The sequence below is a fragment of the Rhinoderma darwinii genome, chromosome 1 (genome assembly GCF_050947455.1).
Source record: "Rhinoderma darwinii isolate aRhiDar2 chromosome 1, aRhiDar2.hap1, whole genome shotgun sequence".
Taxonomy (NCBI): Eukaryota; Metazoa; Chordata; class Amphibia; order Anura; family Rhinodermatidae; genus Rhinoderma; species Rhinoderma darwinii.
The window spans coordinates 129,678,584-129,698,947 of NC_134687.1; the positions used below are offsets into that span (position 1 = coordinate 129,678,584).

Below are 20,364 nucleotides of genomic sequence, written 5' to 3' on the forward strand. Positions count from 1 at the left end.
AGTACATTGTATCACGACAAAACAATCTCAGAATCGCTTGGATACATAAAAGCATTCCAGTTATTACCACATAATGTGACATGTTCGATTTGAAAAAATTGGCTGTCCTTAAGGCCAAAACAGGCTGTGTCCTTAAGGGGTTAAAGGGTAACTAAACGTTTAATAAACTCCTGACATGTCATAGTGACATGTCAGAAGTTTTGATTGGTGGGGATCCGAGCACTGAGACCGCCACCAATCACTAAAACAAAGCAGATTAAGTGCTTTTGTGAGCGCTCAACCGCTTTGTGTCTGCTCGGCTTTTTCTGTAAATAAATGTATCGGTGTACGGGCTCATAGACTTTTTATTGAGTCCATACTCAAATACATTCATTTCTGGAAAAAGCCGAACAGACACGAAGCGGCTGAGCGCTCACATGAGCGCTTTAGCTGCTTAGTTTTAGCGATTGGTGGGGTGGTCTCAGTGTTCGGACCCCCACCAATCAAAACTTCTGACACGTCACTATGACTTCTGCATTACAGAAAAAAAATGTATTACAAATGAATTTTGTCAAAAAAACAATGAAAATGTCACCTCTACTTTGCTTTAATTCCAGTGAAACGCCTAAGGGGTTATGAAACTATCTGAATGCTGTTTTGAATACTTTGAGGGGTTCAGTTTCGAAAATAAGATGATTTATGGGGACTTTCTAATATATAAGGACCTCAAAGTCACTTCAGAACTGAACTGGTGGCCAAAAAAATAGCCTTTTGAAATTTTCTTGAAAATGTGAGAAATTGCTGCTAAACTTATAAGCCTTGTAACGTCCCAGAAAAATAATAGGGCCTTTAAAAAATGATGCAAACATAAAGTAGACATATGGTAAATGTTAACTAGTAACTATTTTATGTGATATTACTATCTGTCTTACAAGCAAAGATACATTTAAATTTAGAAAAATGAACATTTTTGCATATTTTCTCTGAATTTGTGGTTTTTTTTTACAAATAAACACTGAATATATTTTCCAAGTTTTACCACTAGCACAAAGTACCATGTGTCACGAGAAAACAATCTCAGAATCGCTTTGATACATAAAAGCATTCCAAAGTTATTACCACATACAGTGTAATGTCAGATTTGAAAAAAATTGTCTGTGTCCTTAAAGGAAAGGTGTCAGGAAAGAAAAATTTTTGATATCAATTTGCATTTAGTGTTTTATTCTAAAATCTTATTTATGTGTGTGTTTGTTTTTTACTTTTTTCTAACTTTTACTTCACTATGGGGGCTGCCATTTTGTTTTTCATCTCTGTATGTGTCGATTAACGACACATACAGAGATGGAATACGGCAGCTACAGTGCATAGGAGTCAATGAACGGGAGCCGTTCCATTGACTTTGCTCTATGGCTCTGTCCTGCGCAGACGCAGGTCTGAGTCACACAGAGCAGAGCAGCTGTTTGCAGGGAGAGAGCAGGCGCCATCTTGAAGACCAGCTGCACTGCAGGTAAGATGTGTGTCTCTGCATGTCCCACTCTCTACCACACAGACCCCCGCTCTCGTGACCCCCGACGGGCCCCCCCACCCGACGCCCCCCCCTCCCTCCCTTGTGTGAAGGACACACGATGAAACTGTACTGGGAAAGCCCTGAACGGTAAATCTCTCTAGTTGTGCTGAGACTGTTTGGGGATGTGACTAATGAACCTCTCAGTCTCAGCACAATTAGAGAGATTTATCGTTCAGGGGTCTGGGAAAGCTGTGTGACCACCATTACCCCTCCTACTGGAGTGTGAGAGGTTCATTAGTCACATCCCCAAACACACTCCACTAGGAGGAGTAATGGTGGTCACCCAGCTTTCCCAGACCCCTGAATGATAAATCTCTCTAGTTGTGCTGAGACTGAGAGGTTCATTAGTCACATCCCCAAACAGTCTCAGCACAACAAGAGATTTACCGTTCAGGGGTCTGGGAAAGCTGTGTGACCACCATTACCCCTCCTACTGGAGTGTGAGATTCATTAGTCACATCCCCAAACACACTCCAGTAGGAGTAATGGTGGTCACCCAGCTTTCCCAGACCCCTGAATGATAAATCTCTCTAGTTGTGCTGAGACTGAGAGGTTCATTAGTCACATCCCCAAACAGTCTCAGCACAACTAGAGAAATTTACCGTTCAGGGGTCTGGGAAAGCTGGGTGACCACCATTACCCCTCCCACTGGAGTGTGAGAGGTTCATTAGTCACATCCCTAAACACTCCAGTATGAGGGGTAATGGTGGTCACCCAGCTTTCCCAGACGCAGATATAACCAGGAAAGGGCTGGATGGACGGGCATAACAAGAGACAGTGCACTCAGGACAAGCCCTGCCCTCATGCCGTAGTTGTGGTTCTGTCTGTGGTGATGGCGGTGGGTGGCTCTGACACCCGCCTCCCCCGTCGGGTCATCTCAGGACAGAAGGGGTGTCCGGATTGGAGACACTGCGCCGCACCTGTCCTCAGGTTGTGTCTGGTATTGCAGTTCACCTCCATTGAAGTGAATAGGACAGAGCTGTAATACCACACACGACCTGAGGACAGGTGCGGCGCCATGTTTTCCTGGACGACCCCTTTAAGACTTTTCCCGTGTGTGTGTGGCAGAGCGGAGTGTGCACGGGCGCCGCTGATACTTCATAGCCGCTTATCAGCTGTTTTGAAGAATCAGCGGCGAGCACTCCCCCCCCCCCACACACACACACACACAAATCCCCCAAACATGCAAAATCAAGTGTAATCAAGCGTTTTTTATGTGTTGTTTTGCACGTAAAATGTGCAACAAAAAAAAAACATGTCAAATACACGGCGTGTGAACCGGTCAACTGAAAAGTCATTCACTTCACTTTCATCATTCTAAGGCTGGGTTCACACGACCTATTTTCAGGCGTAAACGAGGCGTTTTACGCCTCGATTTACGCCTGAAAAGACGGCTCCAATACGTCGGCAAACATCTGCCCATTCATTTGAATGGGTTTGCCGACGTACTGTGCCGACGACCTGTAATTTTACGCGTCACTGTCAAAAGACGGCGCGTAAAATAACAGCCTCGGCAAAGAAGTGCAGGACACTTCTTGGGACGTAATTTGAGCCGTTTTTCATTGAATTCAATGAAGAACAGCTCCAAATTACGGCCGTAATTGACGCCTCGCAAAACGCGAGTACGAGCAATTACGTCTGAAATGACGGAGCTGTTTTCTCCTGAAAACAGATCCGTCATTTCAGACGTAAATGCAGTTAGCGTGTGCACATACCCTAGGGGTATGTTCACACACAATGTTTTCAGCTGAAAAATCGGAAGCAGAACGCCTACAAGCATCTGCCCATTGGTTTCAATGGGAAATACGGCGTTCTGTTTCGACAGGACGTTTTTTACGTGGTAGTTTTCCAAAAACGGCACGTAAAAAGACGCCCAACCAAAATGAAGTGCACATCACTTCTTGGGCCGTTTTTAGAGCCGTTTTTCATTGACTTTATAGAACAACAGCTCCAAAAACGGCCGTTAAACGCGAGTTTGATTAAAAAATGGCTGAAAATCAGGAGCGGTTTTCCCTTTGTTTAGTAAGCGTGTGAACATACACTTAGCCTTTTGGTGTGTCCTATAACTTCTTCCAGCTGCAGAATCACACCCAATATGGCTGCCGGACACTGCTTAGCAATTTGAAGACACCTTTACCTGGCTTGCAAGAGGGGGGGTGAGGTTCCCTCCCACATTTACAGCAGCTGTGAGTCAGGTTGCTTTGCCTTATTCACCTTGCTGTAATTCTGGGAAGTGCTCCCCCTGGTGGCCAACATTGGAAAAAATGTCAAATTATTATTTAATTTTTAATACTTTCCACCATACGGAAAAAAAAATATAAAATACAGCAAAAAACTTAAAAAATCTAATAGAAATAAGTAACGACACTTAAAAAAAAAAGGTTTAATTTGCGACACATTCCCTTTAAGGCCAAAACAGGGTGTGTCCTTAAGGGGTTAAACAGCACACAAGAAAATGGTGACAGCACACTGTGGACAATAATATCACCTGAGCCACTAAATATAAATAAATATGCCTTACCGCTAAATCTACTTACAATAGGGAGGTTCTTAGCGCGCATTTTAATCAAATTGTGTGGGCCCACCTGCCACGACAAGGCGATCTCTATAGGTGGGAACCTACTCTGCATATACACCCAGAACTGGGACTAAACCTACATATTCTTGGGGATGGTAGGAACCAGCATTAAACTAATTAAAATCACCCAGGGAAGAATGGTCACAGGCGTTCTTGCACCTGTACAAATGTTTTGTTTCATTTTGTTGGAATGTGCTGTTCAAACTTGTGTTGTTTATCTGATCTTTTAACCTCTTCCTGCTGTGGCCACTTTTGACCTTCCTGACAGTGCCTCATTTTTCAAATCCGACATGTTTCACTTTATGTGGTAATAACTTTGGAATGCTTTTACCTATCCAAGCGATTCTGAGATTGTTTTCTCGTGACACATTGGACTTTATGTTCCTGGAAAAATTCTCTCGATACATTCAGTATTTAATTGCGAAAAACACCAAAATGTAGCGAAAAATGGCAAAAATTATAATTTTTCTAAATTTCAAACGTATCTGCTTGTAGGACAGGCAGTTATACCACACAAAATTGTTGCTAATTAACATTCCCAATATGTCTACTAGAGATTAGGGATGCACGATGCATCGAAACGTCGATACTGTTTCGATACTGTGCACCCTCAAACGGTTCGATACCGTTATTTCATGTATTTTGACAGTAAGCTGTATGAGGCCACACAGCTTAGCATTGTAACACATGAATGTATGAGAGCGGGGCCGTGGCTGTGTAATAAAGCCATTGCCCCGCTCCTGAGTCCTGACAAGTGTGCGCCGTCAGAATGATGCGATGCGGCCAGGGCTGCACTAATGAGCGGCGGCACTGAAGACCGAACATGGCAGACACACTGACACTGCAAAACACCCCCATGCTCTGTCTTCAGTGCCTGAACCGCCGCTCATAAGTGCAGCGCCGGCCGCATCACATCATGCTGACCACGCGCGCACTTATTGTCAGGAGCGGGGCAATGACTTGCGACTTTTTGATCACTTTTTATCCTATTTTTATGGAGGCAAGGTGGCCAAAAAGCAGCAATTATAACATCGTTTTTTAGGTTTTTTTATACAGCGTTCACCATGAATTATAAATTACATGTTAGATTTACTCTGCGGGTTGATTGGATTCCGGCGATAACTAATTTATAGCACTTTGTGTTTTACAACATTTTGCTCATTAAAATTACTTTTGTAAAAAATAATTTTTTTTTCTGTCTCCATGTTGTGAGAACCATAACTGTTTAATTTTTTTAGTCAACAGAGCTGTGTGAGGGCTTTTTTTTTTGCGAGACGAGCTATAATTTATATAGGTACCATTTTTGGATACATGCGACTTTTTGATCACCTTTTATTCCAATTTTTGTAGGGCAAAGTGACCAAAAACAGAAATGCTGGCATTGTTTTTTCCTTAGGGACGCAGTGATACCAAATATGTATGGTTTCCTTTTTTTTTCAATAATAAAGTACTTGATAAGTGAGAAAGGGCGATTGTGTTTTATATTATTACTTGAAATGTTAAATACTTGTGTGTCAAAAAAGACAAAAGTATAATAATAGGTATGATACCTTTACTTGAAACTTTATTTTACAACTTGTTTATTCACACTTTCTTTTCTTTCTTTAGTCCCACTAGGGGACTTGAAGGTCCAACTGTCAGATGTTTTTTTTCTAATACAATGCACCACCTATGTAGTGCAATGTAGTAGAGCTGTCAGTCATTCACTGACAGCAAGCCGATTAGGCTTCGCCTCCAGGCGGGCCCTAATCGGCTTCCGTAATGGCAGAGTAGGGGGCCATTGTTAGGCCTCCTGTTGCCATAGCAGCAGTCGGCAGCCCTGTGATTGCATGGCAGGGCTGCCGATGAGCTGCAAACCCCTTAAATGCAGCAATCGCTTTCGATCGCTGCATCTAAGGGGTTAATGGCAGGAATCGGAACTAGCTCAGTTTCCGGCCGTTACAGGTAGATGTCAGCTGTAACATACAGCTGATATCCACCGCTGAGGACGCTGGCTCATGCCATCTTGCTGACAGCTAGAGAAGCCTTTTAGGCCCCGCCTACTAGGCATACCGGGAAGCTAGTGTTAGGCCTCCGGTTGCCTTTGCAGCCACCGGCACCCCTGCAATTTCATTGCTGGGGTGCCGATTAGCTGCAAACCCCATAAATGCAGTGATCGCTTTTGACCGCTGCATTTAGGGGGTTAATGGCGTGGCTAAGAGCAGCGAGTATGGTGGCACCGACTCAGCTTCTGAGTCGGTGTCCACCATTTGTTGTATGGATACGGCATTGACTTTCCATGACGTATCCATGCGACAAATGTCGGGAAGGGGTTAAAGACACAAATTATTTGGTTTTATGTCTGTATTTACATACATTGCACCTACTTCCTCCACACCTGAAAAATCCCTTCTGGGACAACCACGTTTTATTTCTAATATTAGACGAGTAGAGTGTTTTCCCTCTTTTAGCTACATATTTACACCCTTGATCAATAATATTCGTAGGAATTGTATCCTGATGCAGAACGGGCAAATATTTAAAGAACGTTAATATCTTTAGAATTGGAGCTATGAGCCATGGGAAAAAAAAAACACTGGGCACACTAAAAGAGAACAAATTTATTTTTGCGATCAGTTCAAAAATATATTTTTAGTTTATAATTTTTTATATACGGAGCCCTTTTATTTAGCATCCACTTTATATAGCCCCTTTTTTAACCTACATTCTATATCTTGCCATTGTTTAGAAAGAGTATCATTATTAGAACATGCTCTTCTTGCCCTGATAAATTCTCCTTGCGGTATAGATTTGATGGTATGGGCAGTGTGGCAACTTGATGCATCCAGAATGGTATTACCTGCTATAGGTTTACTACACAAAGAAGTAGTGACACATTTATTATGGATATCACCACCCAAAGATATGTCCAGAAAAGATATACACAAAGTCAATTTTAGAAAAGTAAATTTGATGAAGTCTACAAACCGTGGTATGGACGCCACATCTTGGCCCCAAACCAACAGCAGGTCACTAAAGTAGCATCTATACCACACGATGGCCTCACCATATGGATTAAGTTCTGTGAAAAGAAAATTCTCCTCCCAGCAGGTCATGTATAAATTAGCTAATAAGATTGAAAATTTTGAGCCCATTGGGGCACCTTCAAATTGCATGAAATAAAATCTATCCAAACTGAAAAAGTCGTGTGTTAGTAAGTACTCTATCACCATAAGAATGATCGCCTGTGTTTCCAACGTATAAGTGCTGTATTTGGTCAGATGAAATTGGACTGTCTGTACAGCAAGGTGGTGGGGAATACAAGAATATAAACCCACCACGTCGCAAGTAACCCTGCAAACTTCATCTAACCATCAGTGTACATTATATTTATTATTGTATCGCTTACATGCACAGTGAAAGCACTTTGAGATGACCGTCCAAAATTCAATTGAACTAGGAGGTGGTCTTCTCAAAGATGTCCAGTATGCATAATATATGGCGGAGCTAGAAATCTGATCTGGATAAGGGTGTGGTCTTCTCAAAAATGTGGTCTTTTGAAGAGTTTTAACTACCCATTCTTTTCAAGGAGGATATTATGTAGCTTTATAAATTTACTTGCGATTACACAAATGAGATGTGAATATTGCAGTTTTCTGCTTCCCATTTCAGTATGAGGGAGTTTTTGTAGAAAAAGAATTTAGCATTCCTAGTGCTGAGAGAGATAAGTAAAATAGTGGATTCTCTCTTTTCTCTGGTGAGATGACCTTGTCTGAGAGGCCAAAAACGCATCCTTTGCTCATTTTCTCATACATTCCTCCTTAGCAGTCCCTTTAGATAAAGCAGAGTTGTTTGAAAATAACCCCTCTAGGGAATATAAAGACGGCCAAGAAAAACATTGTGTTTTCAGCATCTCAACTAACTAGATGGTAATCTTCCAATAATAGAATAACGTGTGGACATCAGAGCATACAGATCTACCCATAGATATAGGGATAGTACATACACATTTTTAGATGTATGCTTTCTTAATGGAAATTGAGTTATTCAGGTCTTCCCATATTAGCTAAACTGACCCAGTTAGCTTAAAAAAGGTTCTCTGGGACAAAAACCCCAGGAGCCTCGATGTTCTGTGCAATTAATGAGCTGTAGTGCTCAAAGTAGCCCTATGGAAGGCTCGTCGTCTTCTTATGAAAAGGACGGAGTTGCAGGTCAGACCCCCACTGTACGAACATTAATGGACTATACGAAGGATAGGATATCAACGTTTAAGTCCTGCAAACTCTTTTATTGTTAAAAATTGGTGGCACTACCACCATGTTCAGTGATCGCATATGATAGATGAATATAGAACCCAAAGTATTCAACATCATATGTATGCCACCTACTGTATTATTAGAGGATATAAAGTTATTTCGCAGTTAGGTTATACTACTCTATGGCTAGGGCTAAACCGTAAAAAATTTGATAGATCTGTCACATGGGAGGCCGTGCCCCCAATTTATAAACACAAATTTAGCAAGTTTCACCTCTTGCACACGACCGAGTTCGGTCCGTGAAAAGCGGTCCGTGTGTTGGCCGGATTTTACGGCCCGACCGCGGTACAGGTGAACGGGACTTTGCCATCATAGACATTTATGATGCTGGGAGTCTCTGCCTCTCCACTAAACTGCTGTTCCGTACTGTATCATTCTGTTCAGTACGAAACAGCAGTTCCGTGAGCAGGCAGAGACCCCTAGCATTATAAATGTTTATGATGGCAGAAGTCCCGTTCACATGTACCGATAAGACTGGCTGAGAGTGATTTAATAAGGAACTGGTAGGTAACCTCAAGTATCTGGAGCCATGCTGACTGCAGTGCACCCCACATTTGCTGGAGGATGCATGGGGGGAGGATCCATAGAGCGAACAAGACGATTGAGGTGGTCCCACAGATGCTCAATTGGGTTGAAGTCTGGCGAATTAGGGGGCCAGGGAAGTACTTGGAGGTCTTGGTCATGCTCTTCCAACCACTGTCGGACATTTCTAGCCACGTGACATGTCGCATTGTCTTGCTGGAAAATTCCATCTGCCCCAGAGAAGACAAACAGCATGTATGGGTGGACGTGAAACGCAACGATGGAGTCATACCCAAATAGATTCAGAGTGCCTTCCACATGGATGAGTTAGACCAGAGAATGCCATGAAAGAATTCCCCAGACCACAACGCTGCCGTTATCAGCTTGTGATCTCCCAACAATGGTTGCAGGGTGTTGGTTCTCTGATTTTTCTCACCTGATATGCCAACGTCCATCCGTTCGATGAAGCAGAAAACATGGGTCATCGGAGAAGGCAACCCTTTGCCAATCATTGGTGGTCCAGTTCCGATACTGCCGAGCAAATTGAAGCAATTTATTCCGATGCACCTTTGATAGCAAAGGAGAAGTGACCATCCGTCTGCTTCGGAGCCTGATACGCAGTAGGGTTCGCTGAACAGTTGTTTTAGACACACGTCTGGTAGCTCCCTGGTTGATTTTCACAGTGAGCTGCTCCACTGTAGCGTGTCCTTCGGCCCTCGCACAGATTCGTAGCGGACGTTCACCTCTCACATCAACAGCACCTGGTGCTCCGCAGTTGCCACGTCAGTTATTCCCAATGGTGCCATTTGTCCACTCATGATACACTGAACAGCACGTGAACAGTTCACAAACTGCGCTGTTTGAGAAATACTGCCACCCGTGGCCCAAGAGCCAATAATCATTCCCTTTCAGAACTCTGATAAATCGCCTCTTTTACCCATGGCAACAACGAGCGATCTGAACAAACAACCTATTGCACACCTTATAAACCCACCAAGCCAGCCCGCGACACATCACTTCCATCATGGGCTACGCACTCCTGACGTCGAAAGTAGGAGGTGGTCATAACGTGACGACATATATACACATACAGTACGTAGTGCAGTATATTAGCGCTGTCAGTTATTCACTGACAGCAAGCCTATGAGGACACGCCGCAGGCGGGTCCTCATCGGATCCTGTACAAGGCAGACTCGGACGCCATTATTTGGTGACCGATTGCCATAGCAACCCAGCGATTGCGTCGCTAGGTTGCCGGTCGGGTTAAAACCCATCAGATGCTGCGCTCTATTGAGAGCAGCATCTGAGGGGTTAATCAGCAGGATCGGAGAATAGTCCGGTCCTGGCAGTTTCTGGAGTGTGCCAGCTGTATAATACACCATCACTGCGACGTAACTGTACTGCGGTTTGCGGGAACACCTTCCCGGCAGCGCCGTGTATATATACACAGCGGATGTCGGGAAGGGGTTAAAAGTCTACACACCCCTGTTAAAATGACAGAACTTTTTGCACCTTTAATGTGACCCATAATCTGTACAATTCCATTGAAAAACAAACGGGAAGGGGTTAATTGATTTCAGACACTTGACATATGGGTACGCCATGGAAAGCTAGTGCTTTGCGCATTTTGCCATATCCATACGCCAAATGCATGGCACCGGCTCAGAAGCTGAGCCGATGCCATCATCACCGGATGTCAGCGGTGTATTACAGCTGACATCCGACTGTAATGGCGGGTACCGAAATTAGCTTAGATCCCCGCCATTGACACCTTAAATGCAGCGCTCAAACGCGATCGCTGCATTTAAGGTGTTTGCAGCTCATCGGAACCCCCGGCAATTTCAGTTCCAGTGGCTGCAATGGCAAGCGGAGGCCTAATACCGGCCTCCCGGTCTGCCTAGCATGGAAGCCGTTCAGGACCCACCCAGCGGCTGAGCCTGAACAGATTCCATAGCTGCCGGCAAGATGGTGCCGGCTCAGGAGCTGAGCCGGCATCATCAGCGGTGGATGTCAGCTGTATATTACAGCTGACATCCACCTGTAACGGCAGGAACCGGAGCTAGCTCTGATCCCTGCCATTAACCCCTTCGATGCAGCGATCGAAAGCGATCACTGCATCTTAGCGGTTGCAGGCAGATCAGGGCTGCTGACTGCTGCTATGGCAACAGGAGACTCAATGGCCTCCTGCTCTGCCATTACGGAAGCCAATTACGCCCCGCCGGGAGGTGAAGCCTAATCGGCTTGCGGTCAGTGAATAACTGACAGATCTAATACACTGAACTACGTAGGTAGTGCAATGTATTAGATAAAAAAAACTGACAGTTAGAGCTTCAAGTTCCCTAGTGGGACTTGAAAAAAAGTATCAAAAAGTGTAAGAAAAAAATAGAAAAATAAACGTTTGAAAACATAAAAAGGTTCAAGTAATAAAATAAAACACAAATCGCCCTGTTCCCTTATCAAGTCCTTTATTAGTGAAAAATAATAATAAACCATACGTATTTGGTATCGCCGCGACCGTAACGACCTGAGGTATAACAATATATCATATTATTTATTGCACGCGGTTAACAGCGTAAAAAAACAACGTAAAAAACGATACCAGAATTTCAGTTTTTTGGTCACTTTGCCCTACAAATGTTGGAATAAAAAGTGATCAAAAAGTCGCACGTATCCAAAAATGGTACCTATAAAAACTATAGCTCGTCTCGCAAAAAACAAGCCCTCATACAGCTCCGTAAATGAAAAAGTTAAAAAGTTATGGTTCTCACAGCTTGGTGACAGAAAAAATACATTATTTTTACAAAAGTAATTTTATTGTGCAAAACTTAAAACATTAAAGCGGCTCTGTCACCAGATTATAAATGCTCTATCTCCTACATAATCTGTTTGGCACTGTAATGTAGATAACAGCAGTGGCTTTTATTTTGAAAAACGATCATTTTTGAGCAAGTTATGAGCTAGTTTAGATTTATGCTAATGAGTTTCTCAATGGACAAATGGGCGTGTTTTTACTTTATACCAACTGGGTGTTGTACAGCACAGTGTGATTGTGCAGTGAAAGAAGCTGGGCTGGAACAATGAGAAGTGTATGACACTGATTAGTCACTGATTGGTCAGCCTCATACACTCCTCTGTACAACACCCAGTTGGTAAAAAGTAAAAACACGCCCAGTTGTCCATTGAGAAACTCATTAGCATAAATCTAAACTAGCTCATAACTTGCTCAAAAATGATCGTTTTTCAAAATAAAAACCACTGTTGTTATCTACATTACAGCGCCAATCAGATTATGTAGGAGATAGGGCATTTATAATCTGGTGACAGAGCCTCTTTAAAAAGTGCTATAAATTAGGTATCGCCGGAGTCGTACTGACCCGCAGAATAAAGTTAACATCGTGAACGCTGTATTAAAAAAAAAAAAAAAAAAAAAACTATGCCAGAATTGCGTTTTTTTCCGTTACCTAGCCTCCCAACAAATAGGATAAAAAGTGATGAAAAAGTCTCATGTACCCCAAAATGGTACCAATAATAACTACAGCTCGTCCTGCAAAAAAACAGCACTTATACCACTACGTCTATGAAAAAAACAAAAATAAGTTAAGACTCTAATAAGTCAGGAAATAAAAAATATGTCAGAGGGGAACATTTCTTCTGTTTCAAGAGGCGATTGGGAGAGCCCAAACATATCTGCTGGAAGCGAGGGTGCCCGTATTATACCAGGACAACACTTTCCCAGCATAATTCCCCAAACTGCAATGGTGCGGAGTGTGGACCAAAAAGGGGATAAGGAAGGAAACAATTTATCAGTGCGACACTGGCCTGTGCAGAAAGGATTGCTTCACAGAGTAAACACACGTCTATGGATTATTTTATTTTATTTTTTTACCCCATTATTATACCACCTGACTATGCCCCTGATATACTCTGCCCAGCTTACATATACCCCCACATTATAAAACACCAGCAATACTGAAACAAAACTACTACCAAGCAAAATCCGCCCTCCAAAAGCCAAATGGTGCTCCCTTCCCTCTGAACCCTACAGCGTGCCCAAACAGCAGTTTACTTCCACATATATGGCATCGCAATACCCAGGAGAACCCTTTTAACTATTTTTGGGGTTTGTCTCTCCAGTGGCACAAGCTGGGCAAGATATATTTGCCACTGAAATGGCATATCTAGGGAAAAATATAAATTTTCAATTTGCACCATCCGCAGCGCATTAATTTATGGAAAAGGCCTGTGGGATGAAAATGCTCACTAGACGCCTTTACACGGTACTCTTTCACTCCTGAGCCCTGTCAAATGTCCAGGCAAAAGAATAGCGTCACATGTAGGGTGTTTCTAAAACCGGGAAACACTGCATAATATTTAGAGACCTGTCTTTTTTTATGGTGGCACAAGCTGGGAACCACATATTGGCATATCTATGGAAAAAAAATCCTATTTTCACTCTGCAACATTGAGTGCACACTAATTTCTACAAAACACCTGCGAGGTTAACATGCTGTTAAAAATCGCTAAACCTCCATTTTCTTTGAAAAAAAATTTAGATTTTCATTTTCACAGCCTACTTCTAATAATTTCTATAAAAAAATCTGTGCGGACTTCCGGGGGCGGGGCATCGTGGATGGCCGCTTTTAGAGAGAGCTCCTCTGCACCCTGAGACCATCCAGGCTGTATCCTGGCCATCCTGCCTCGGGGGACGTTGCAGGCAATTCCCCTGACACGGGGGGCTCGGAGAGACCCCAGAGAGACTCCGATTTGAATCGCCCCGGAGCCGTGTGCGGTGGAACGCCGAAAGAAGCGCGGGCGTCCCTGGCCCCATCACACGGCAGAAGATAAAAGGCCGGCGGGAGAAGAGCCCTGGATTGGGGATCCCCCCTGATAGGGGAGACAGAGGATCGGGGTGACCTGCCATCAAAAGCAGCACTATAACTGGCACAAATCATCCTACCTGGGTCTCCTGCAGAAGAAAATCTTTCCGGCGGCCATCTTGGAGGAGGCGAGGCTCGGCCGGATCGTGGCTGAACGGCACCCACATCGTGCGGCCGGTAAGAAGAGGGGAGGAAGAGATCATAAGGGGGAGGGAGGTCTCCCCTGTGGACTGCTCTGTGACCCCCCCCCCCCCCCCGATTTTCCATTATTGTACCCCGAGGGGCATTGCTGGTCTGGCAGGGGAAGATCCCGGCCGCCATCTTGTGCGAGGCAAACCTCGCGAGAAGCCACGCCCCGGCCGCCATCTTGAAAAGCCACAACTCTGCTGCCATCTTGAAAAGCCACAACTCTGCTGCCATCTTGTGGCGGATAAAGGCAACTGCAGCCTGATAGGAAAAGAAGTGCTGGGAAAGGGAGGAGAAGTGGGACAGACCCAAGGTGAGGACCCCCAAATAGCCAAGTTGTGACCCAGACCAATATCTTGTGTGGGGCAATACCCACGTGAAAACACCCGGGCACAATCTCGCGGGTGACACTGCTGGGCCTGACGGCCATTCTTACTGCCCAGGGACTTGTACACACATCGCACGGGGGAGAAACCCCGGTGTAACCCCCAGCCAGGAACTACTCAGCGCGACTCTCCTAAGTGTGTGTTCTACATAGGCTTACGTCAACATTGTAGGAAGAATCGAGGATTTATTGCGCCTCAGAAAAATCCCCTTTGACCCGCCCTGGTTCACTTCATCGTTTGCACGGGACATTGTTTGCTGAACCCACTATGTTTCGTTATAAAGACCCCTCCAAACCCATGCTGATGGATCTGTAATGATGTAACGTGCTGTGGGCTACTTTCCTTCTATTTGCCTCTGCTGCCTGTTCATTGTCTGTAAAATCTCTCGTGCTACCCCCCCTGATAGGGGAGCGTGACATGGACAAATATTTGACGAAATCTTTGAGAGATCAACCTGTCCGCTCTTGTGCCGCCCGGACGCCCGGGATACCCCCGTCCTCCAAAATGCAGAAATCCAAAACCCATATGAAGGGGGATAAACAGACTCCCAGATCTTCTTCCAATAGAGGTTCCAGCTCTCAAAATCAGTTCACCCCAGAACTTCTTCCTGATGACGACGTCACGCCACCCAGACTAACCCCACAGAACAGTCCTTCGCATGACTCGGAGACTGACTCACTTCAGGCGACCTTAGTGGCACAGGAGGTCTCCAAACTTCTGCTTCCTCTCTTCGACAAGCGGCTGGATGTCTTGCACACTTCCATAAATTCTGCATTGGCGCAAATCACTTCAAATTCACAAAAAATAGCAGATATGGAAACACGGTTTAATACAGCGGAAGATTCTATCGCCACAATGGAGGTCGCCTTAAGGCAAAGTCAAGCCACATCCCAAGCCCTGAGAGATAAATTGGATGACCTAGAAAATAGGGATCGGCGCAGCAATTTGCGCTTCGTGGGTATCCCTGAAAGCGTGACAAACGACCAGCTACTGGACTACATCACCAAAGATCTACCCACAGCCCTCAACATTGACCTGGGAAGCGACCAGCATCTGGCTTACACTACCTTTGATCCGAATCTACCACCTCGACACAGGATGAGTACCCCAAACACACTACACCCTGACACTTTTAGTACCCACCCTCATATTAAATTCCTTTCCTGGAATGTAGCAGGACTGAACACGCCCCTGAAGAGGAAAAAAGTGCTTAACCATCCCAAAAGACTCTCCCCTGACATTATATTTCTTCAGGAGACTCACTGGAGATCAGGCACGCAAAGCAACTTGAAAGCCCCGTGGCTAGCGGATTGCCTTTCTGCCTCACATTCTTCCTCTTCGCGGGGGGTCGCGACACTTTTCAGAAGGAACATTCAATACACTGTAGAGAACTCATAGCAGACCCTCAGGGCAGGTACCTAATACTACAGGTCTTAATAGCCGGGATAGCATATTTACTGGTGAACATTTACGCCCCTAATCATGACCAACAAAGCTTTTTCCAAGAGGTTCTCCAAATCATAACGAGCTTCCCCGACTGTCGCTTAATAATTGGAGGTGACTTCAATCTTGTACAATGCCCCGCACTAGACAGGTCCCCTTCTACACCCCAGTCCCAGGTAGCGACCGCCTCCCTCACTCTTCTCATTGACTCCCTCAATGTGTGCGACCCCTGGAGGGTGATGGATTCTGGGGCGAGAGAATACACGTGTCATTCTGTAGCCCATAAAACATTCTCCCGTATTGACTACTTTCTGATATCCTCCCCCCTGTTTGAGGCACATTACTCATCACGTATACATCCAATCACCATATCAGACCATGCTACAATTACAATGTCATTATCCTTATCCCCATCCAATGTGAGAACTAGAATATGGCGGTTTCCTGCGTACATGGCAAATTCTGATGACTTTAAACAGCATCTCCAAACATATTGGAGTCAATTCTTGGACGACAACGTCTCTCATACGGATGACTCCCCCTTGTTGTGGGCGACTTCTAAGGCTGTAATGAGAGGTCATGTCATCAGCTATCTGTCCCGTACGCGGAAAACGAGAAGGGAACGCTTTGACGCCTTACACAAGGCTTTACTGGCCGCTCAGCGCACATATGCAGCAGATTCCTCTGCGTATAACCAAACAGTTTATCAGACGGCCAGGCATCTACTAGACACATTTGTCCACGAGGAATCCCATTGGCAGGTAAAAAACACAGACAATAAATTTTATAGATGGGGAAATAGAACTGGAAAATTACTCGCCACCCTAACTAAGCAAAGACGTCCATTTAAACCCATATTGTCCCTGCGGCACCCTACCACCGGCTCCCTTGTCACCGATGCTTCTGAGATAGCACAGATTTTCTCTGACTATTATGAAGACCTTTATAGAGCGGCCCCAGCATCCCTCCCAGATATCAATACCTTTCTGGACACCATAAATTTGCCCTCCATATCTAAAGATCAGCAATCTTTGCTGAATTCGGACATACAGGAGGAGGAAGTGCGACGGGCCATCTCCCTGACCTCCAATGGCAAAACACCGGGTCCGGATGGATTCCCGGCAGAATATTATAAAATGCTGGCCCCCCAAATAATCCCCACTCTCACTAATTTATTTAACGACGCCTTCATACGCCAAATGCCCATTGACCGATTCACAGAGTCCCGCACAGTTCTCTTACCAAAGCCAAATAAAGACCCGTCTCTGGCCCAATGTTATCGGCCAATTTCACTACTCAATCAAGACTACAAATTATTGGCAAGGATATTGGCTGACAGACTCCAGGTTGTTCTCCCCGACCTTTTATGCGAAGCTCAAATGGGTTTCACACAAGGCAGGACTAGTATCAAGAATATAAGATCAGCTGTTGCTGCCGCAGTCATGGCGCAGGAGCAGGATCAACCAGTTTAAATGCTGATGAGCCTTGACGCTGAGAAGGCCTTCGACACTGTCGCGTGGCCTTTTCTCGATGAGGTGATGGAGCGAACGAACCTTGGACTGACTGTTACACAATTCCTGCAATCCCTTCGTGTTGGGTGTGCAACTAGTGTGACGGTCAATGGGCATAACACAGCTCCGATAGACATTTTTAGGGGCACCAAGCAGGGTTGTCCCCTATCCCCCCTCCTTTTTAATCTCGCCTTAGACCCCCTCTTGCGCCATCTCTCCCAGACATCTACTTTTCAGGGCATTAAACTACGTAATATAGAACTAAAAGTGGCCGCTTTTGCGGACGATATTTTGTTGGCCGTATCTAACCCCAAACAGGTTCTAGACCCTCTTTTGAGTGAATTGGAGGGGGTGGGGCGACTGTCCGGTTACACTCTGAACCTGGATAAGACAGAAGCGATGTTACTGAAAGGCCCCTCCGCACCCCTGTGGTCACGCAAATTCCCATTTAAATGGAACTCTCAGGCCCTCACATATCTAGGAGTCCGAATCACGAAACGCCCGTCCGCACTCTATAGCACCAACATATCGCACTATATAACGGAACTGGAGAAGACGCTCCTCTCCTGGAAACACTTTACACTCTCTTATCTGGGCAGGGCGAATCTACTCAAAATGACAGAATTCCCGCGCCTCCTGTACCTCTTCCACACTCTCCCAATTTACCTCACACCCAAAGACGAGCGCAGAATCAACTATCTCTATAGAACCTTTATCTGGGGCGGGAAAAGATCCAGAATAGCCTACATCATCCTGCAGCAGCCCAGGGGTAACGGGGGTATCAACTTCCCCAATATTAAGCACTACAATCTGTCAGCTTTATATCGGTATATCTCTGACTGGATCCACAACACCTCCGTATACACCTCCTCACATCTAGACTCGGCATTGTTCATGGGGAACGCTTTATCAGGACTCTTGCATCTTCCTTATGGGAGCTTGACGAGGGAAACAAGGGCCAACCCCTTACTATTTACTACATGGAAGGCATGGCAGAAGATAAGATCTCTCTTTCATCTTTCTCCTCTGCTATCTCTTCATATGCCCCTGGTATGTAACCCTGACTTCCAGGATGGTAACCCTGCTGCCGTCTTCCACAGATGGTACAGGCTGGGGCTCACTTCTGTGGGGCAATTTGTGAACATAGAAGAGCGTAGGATGTTCTCCTTTACAGAGCTATGTTCTAAGTTTCCGGATCACCCGATTGATCTCTTTAGCTATATGCAAGTCAAAAGCTACTTAAAGATACTACCACCGATACCTGACCAAGAATGGAACCCATGCCTGCGACATCATTTTTCAAAACAAAACTACCTCAGGGGTCAAATCACTCGTAATTATCAATTTATCCACGTTCCCTTAGATTATTCTCAAACTCAAACCCCCCTAACCAAATGGCAAACAGATGACCACACGCTCACCTACACAACCATTTTAGCGGCCCTGACGCAGGCACATAAATTTCTCCCTTCGGTGCGTTTCCTGGAGAGGAGATTGAAAGTCTCCCATAGGTCATACCTAACACCGCATATAGGGCACAAAATAGGCATCTATCCCACATCGCAGTGCTTCAAATGCCACACACCGGAGGCTAACCTCTATCACTGTCTATGGTCCTGCCCAAATATCCAAACTTTCTGGTCCAGAATACAATCATTCACCTCTGAACACCTCACAAACTTTGTTCCTAACACAGCGTTATGGGCAATCTTTGGGTACCTGGACCCTGATACACACCACTGTTCCCCCGGGGCGCATAGACTATTGCACTACGTGGCGGCAGCGGGGGTAAAGGCCATCCTACAAACCTGGCTTCATGATCAGGCCCCGCCGCTCAAAATGTTTCTTGACAAGCTTTCCTATCTGATGAAGATGGATTGGATGGAGGCATCTCTCCATAAAGAGCAAAAGGTCAAGCAATTTTTCAATACTTGGGAATCCTTTATCTCACTCCTCCCGCGGAACGTGCAAATGAAAATAAAGCACTGCTTTGACTCCACTATATGGTTTAACGAGCAGCTACTTATGGGGGACGCACCTATAATGTAACGTGTGTTCACTGCGAGTTGATGAGTTGTCGGGGATTCGGATTCTTATGATGTCTGCGGGGGTCACGCCTCTGATCTGCTTATTGGCGATCTCGCTTCTCGGAGAAAGCTTTTGGATAACATATCGGTGAGACTGGCACAGGGTATTTGGCTGGTTCCATGCCCATGCTATCGTCACACTGGGGTTGAAAACCCAACGAGAAGGGGAGACCCTGCATTTGCTTGATGTGTAGATCCCCTCACCTGACTTATTGGAATTATGGATATAATGAGGTTAATAGTAACGGTTATGACTGTTATGTTTTTGTTCCCCTCCCCCCCCCTATTTTTGTTTACTTCTCTTTAATATATTTTTTTATTTTTTTCTCCTTTTTTTTTTATTGTTTTATCCCATTATTTGATCTTTCTCAATGTCTTGTATATTTCTCAACCCCCATCCTCCCCTTTCTACTTTTTGTACCCCTTATTGGAAAATGTTAATAAAAACAATTTTGAAAAAAAAATAATAATCTGTGCAGTCAAAATGCTCACTATACCCCTAGATATTTTCCTGGTGGTGTGTAGTTTCCCAAATGGGGTCACTTTTGGGGGATTTCCACTATTTTGGCACCGCAAGAGCCTTTCAAACCTGACATGGTACCTAAAATATATTCTAACAAAAATAAGGCCCCAAAACACACTAGGTGCTCCTTTGCTTCTGAGGCCGGTGCTGCAGTCCAGTAGCACGCTAGGGCCACATGTGGGATATTTCCTAAAACTGCAGAACCTGGGCAATAAATTTTGAGTTGCATTTCTCTTTTAAAACAGTGTGTTACAAAAATAAAATGGATTAAAAATTAATTTCGGCAAAAAAATATGAAATTTGTAAATTTCACCTCTACTTTGCTTTAATTCCTGTGAAACGTCTAAAGGGTTAAGACATTTTCTAAATGCTGTTTTTAATGCTTTGAGGAGAGAAGTTTTTAAAATGGG

General features: G+C 44.6%; 1 protein-coding gene across 4 annotated transcripts in view; it reads right to left on the reverse strand.

Annotated features, from left to right (window-relative positions):
- The window catches only part of ARHGAP10 (Rho GTPase activating protein 10), a 394,713-nt gene that overhangs the window by 265,562 nt on the left and 108,787 nt on the right, over nt 1-20,364 (reverse strand). The window contains exon 1 of one of the 4 annotated variants that reach the window (XM_075860372.1): nt 13,899-14,095. The exons of the other annotated variants lie outside the window; for them this stretch is intronic. Coding sequence (XP_075716487.1) covers nt 13,899-14,021 — 123 coding nt within the window. The 5' untranslated portion in view covers nt 14,022-14,095. Of the gene's footprint in view, nt 1-13,898; nt 14,096-20,364 lie in introns of those variants that run through there. 4 annotated transcript variants of the gene reach the window in all.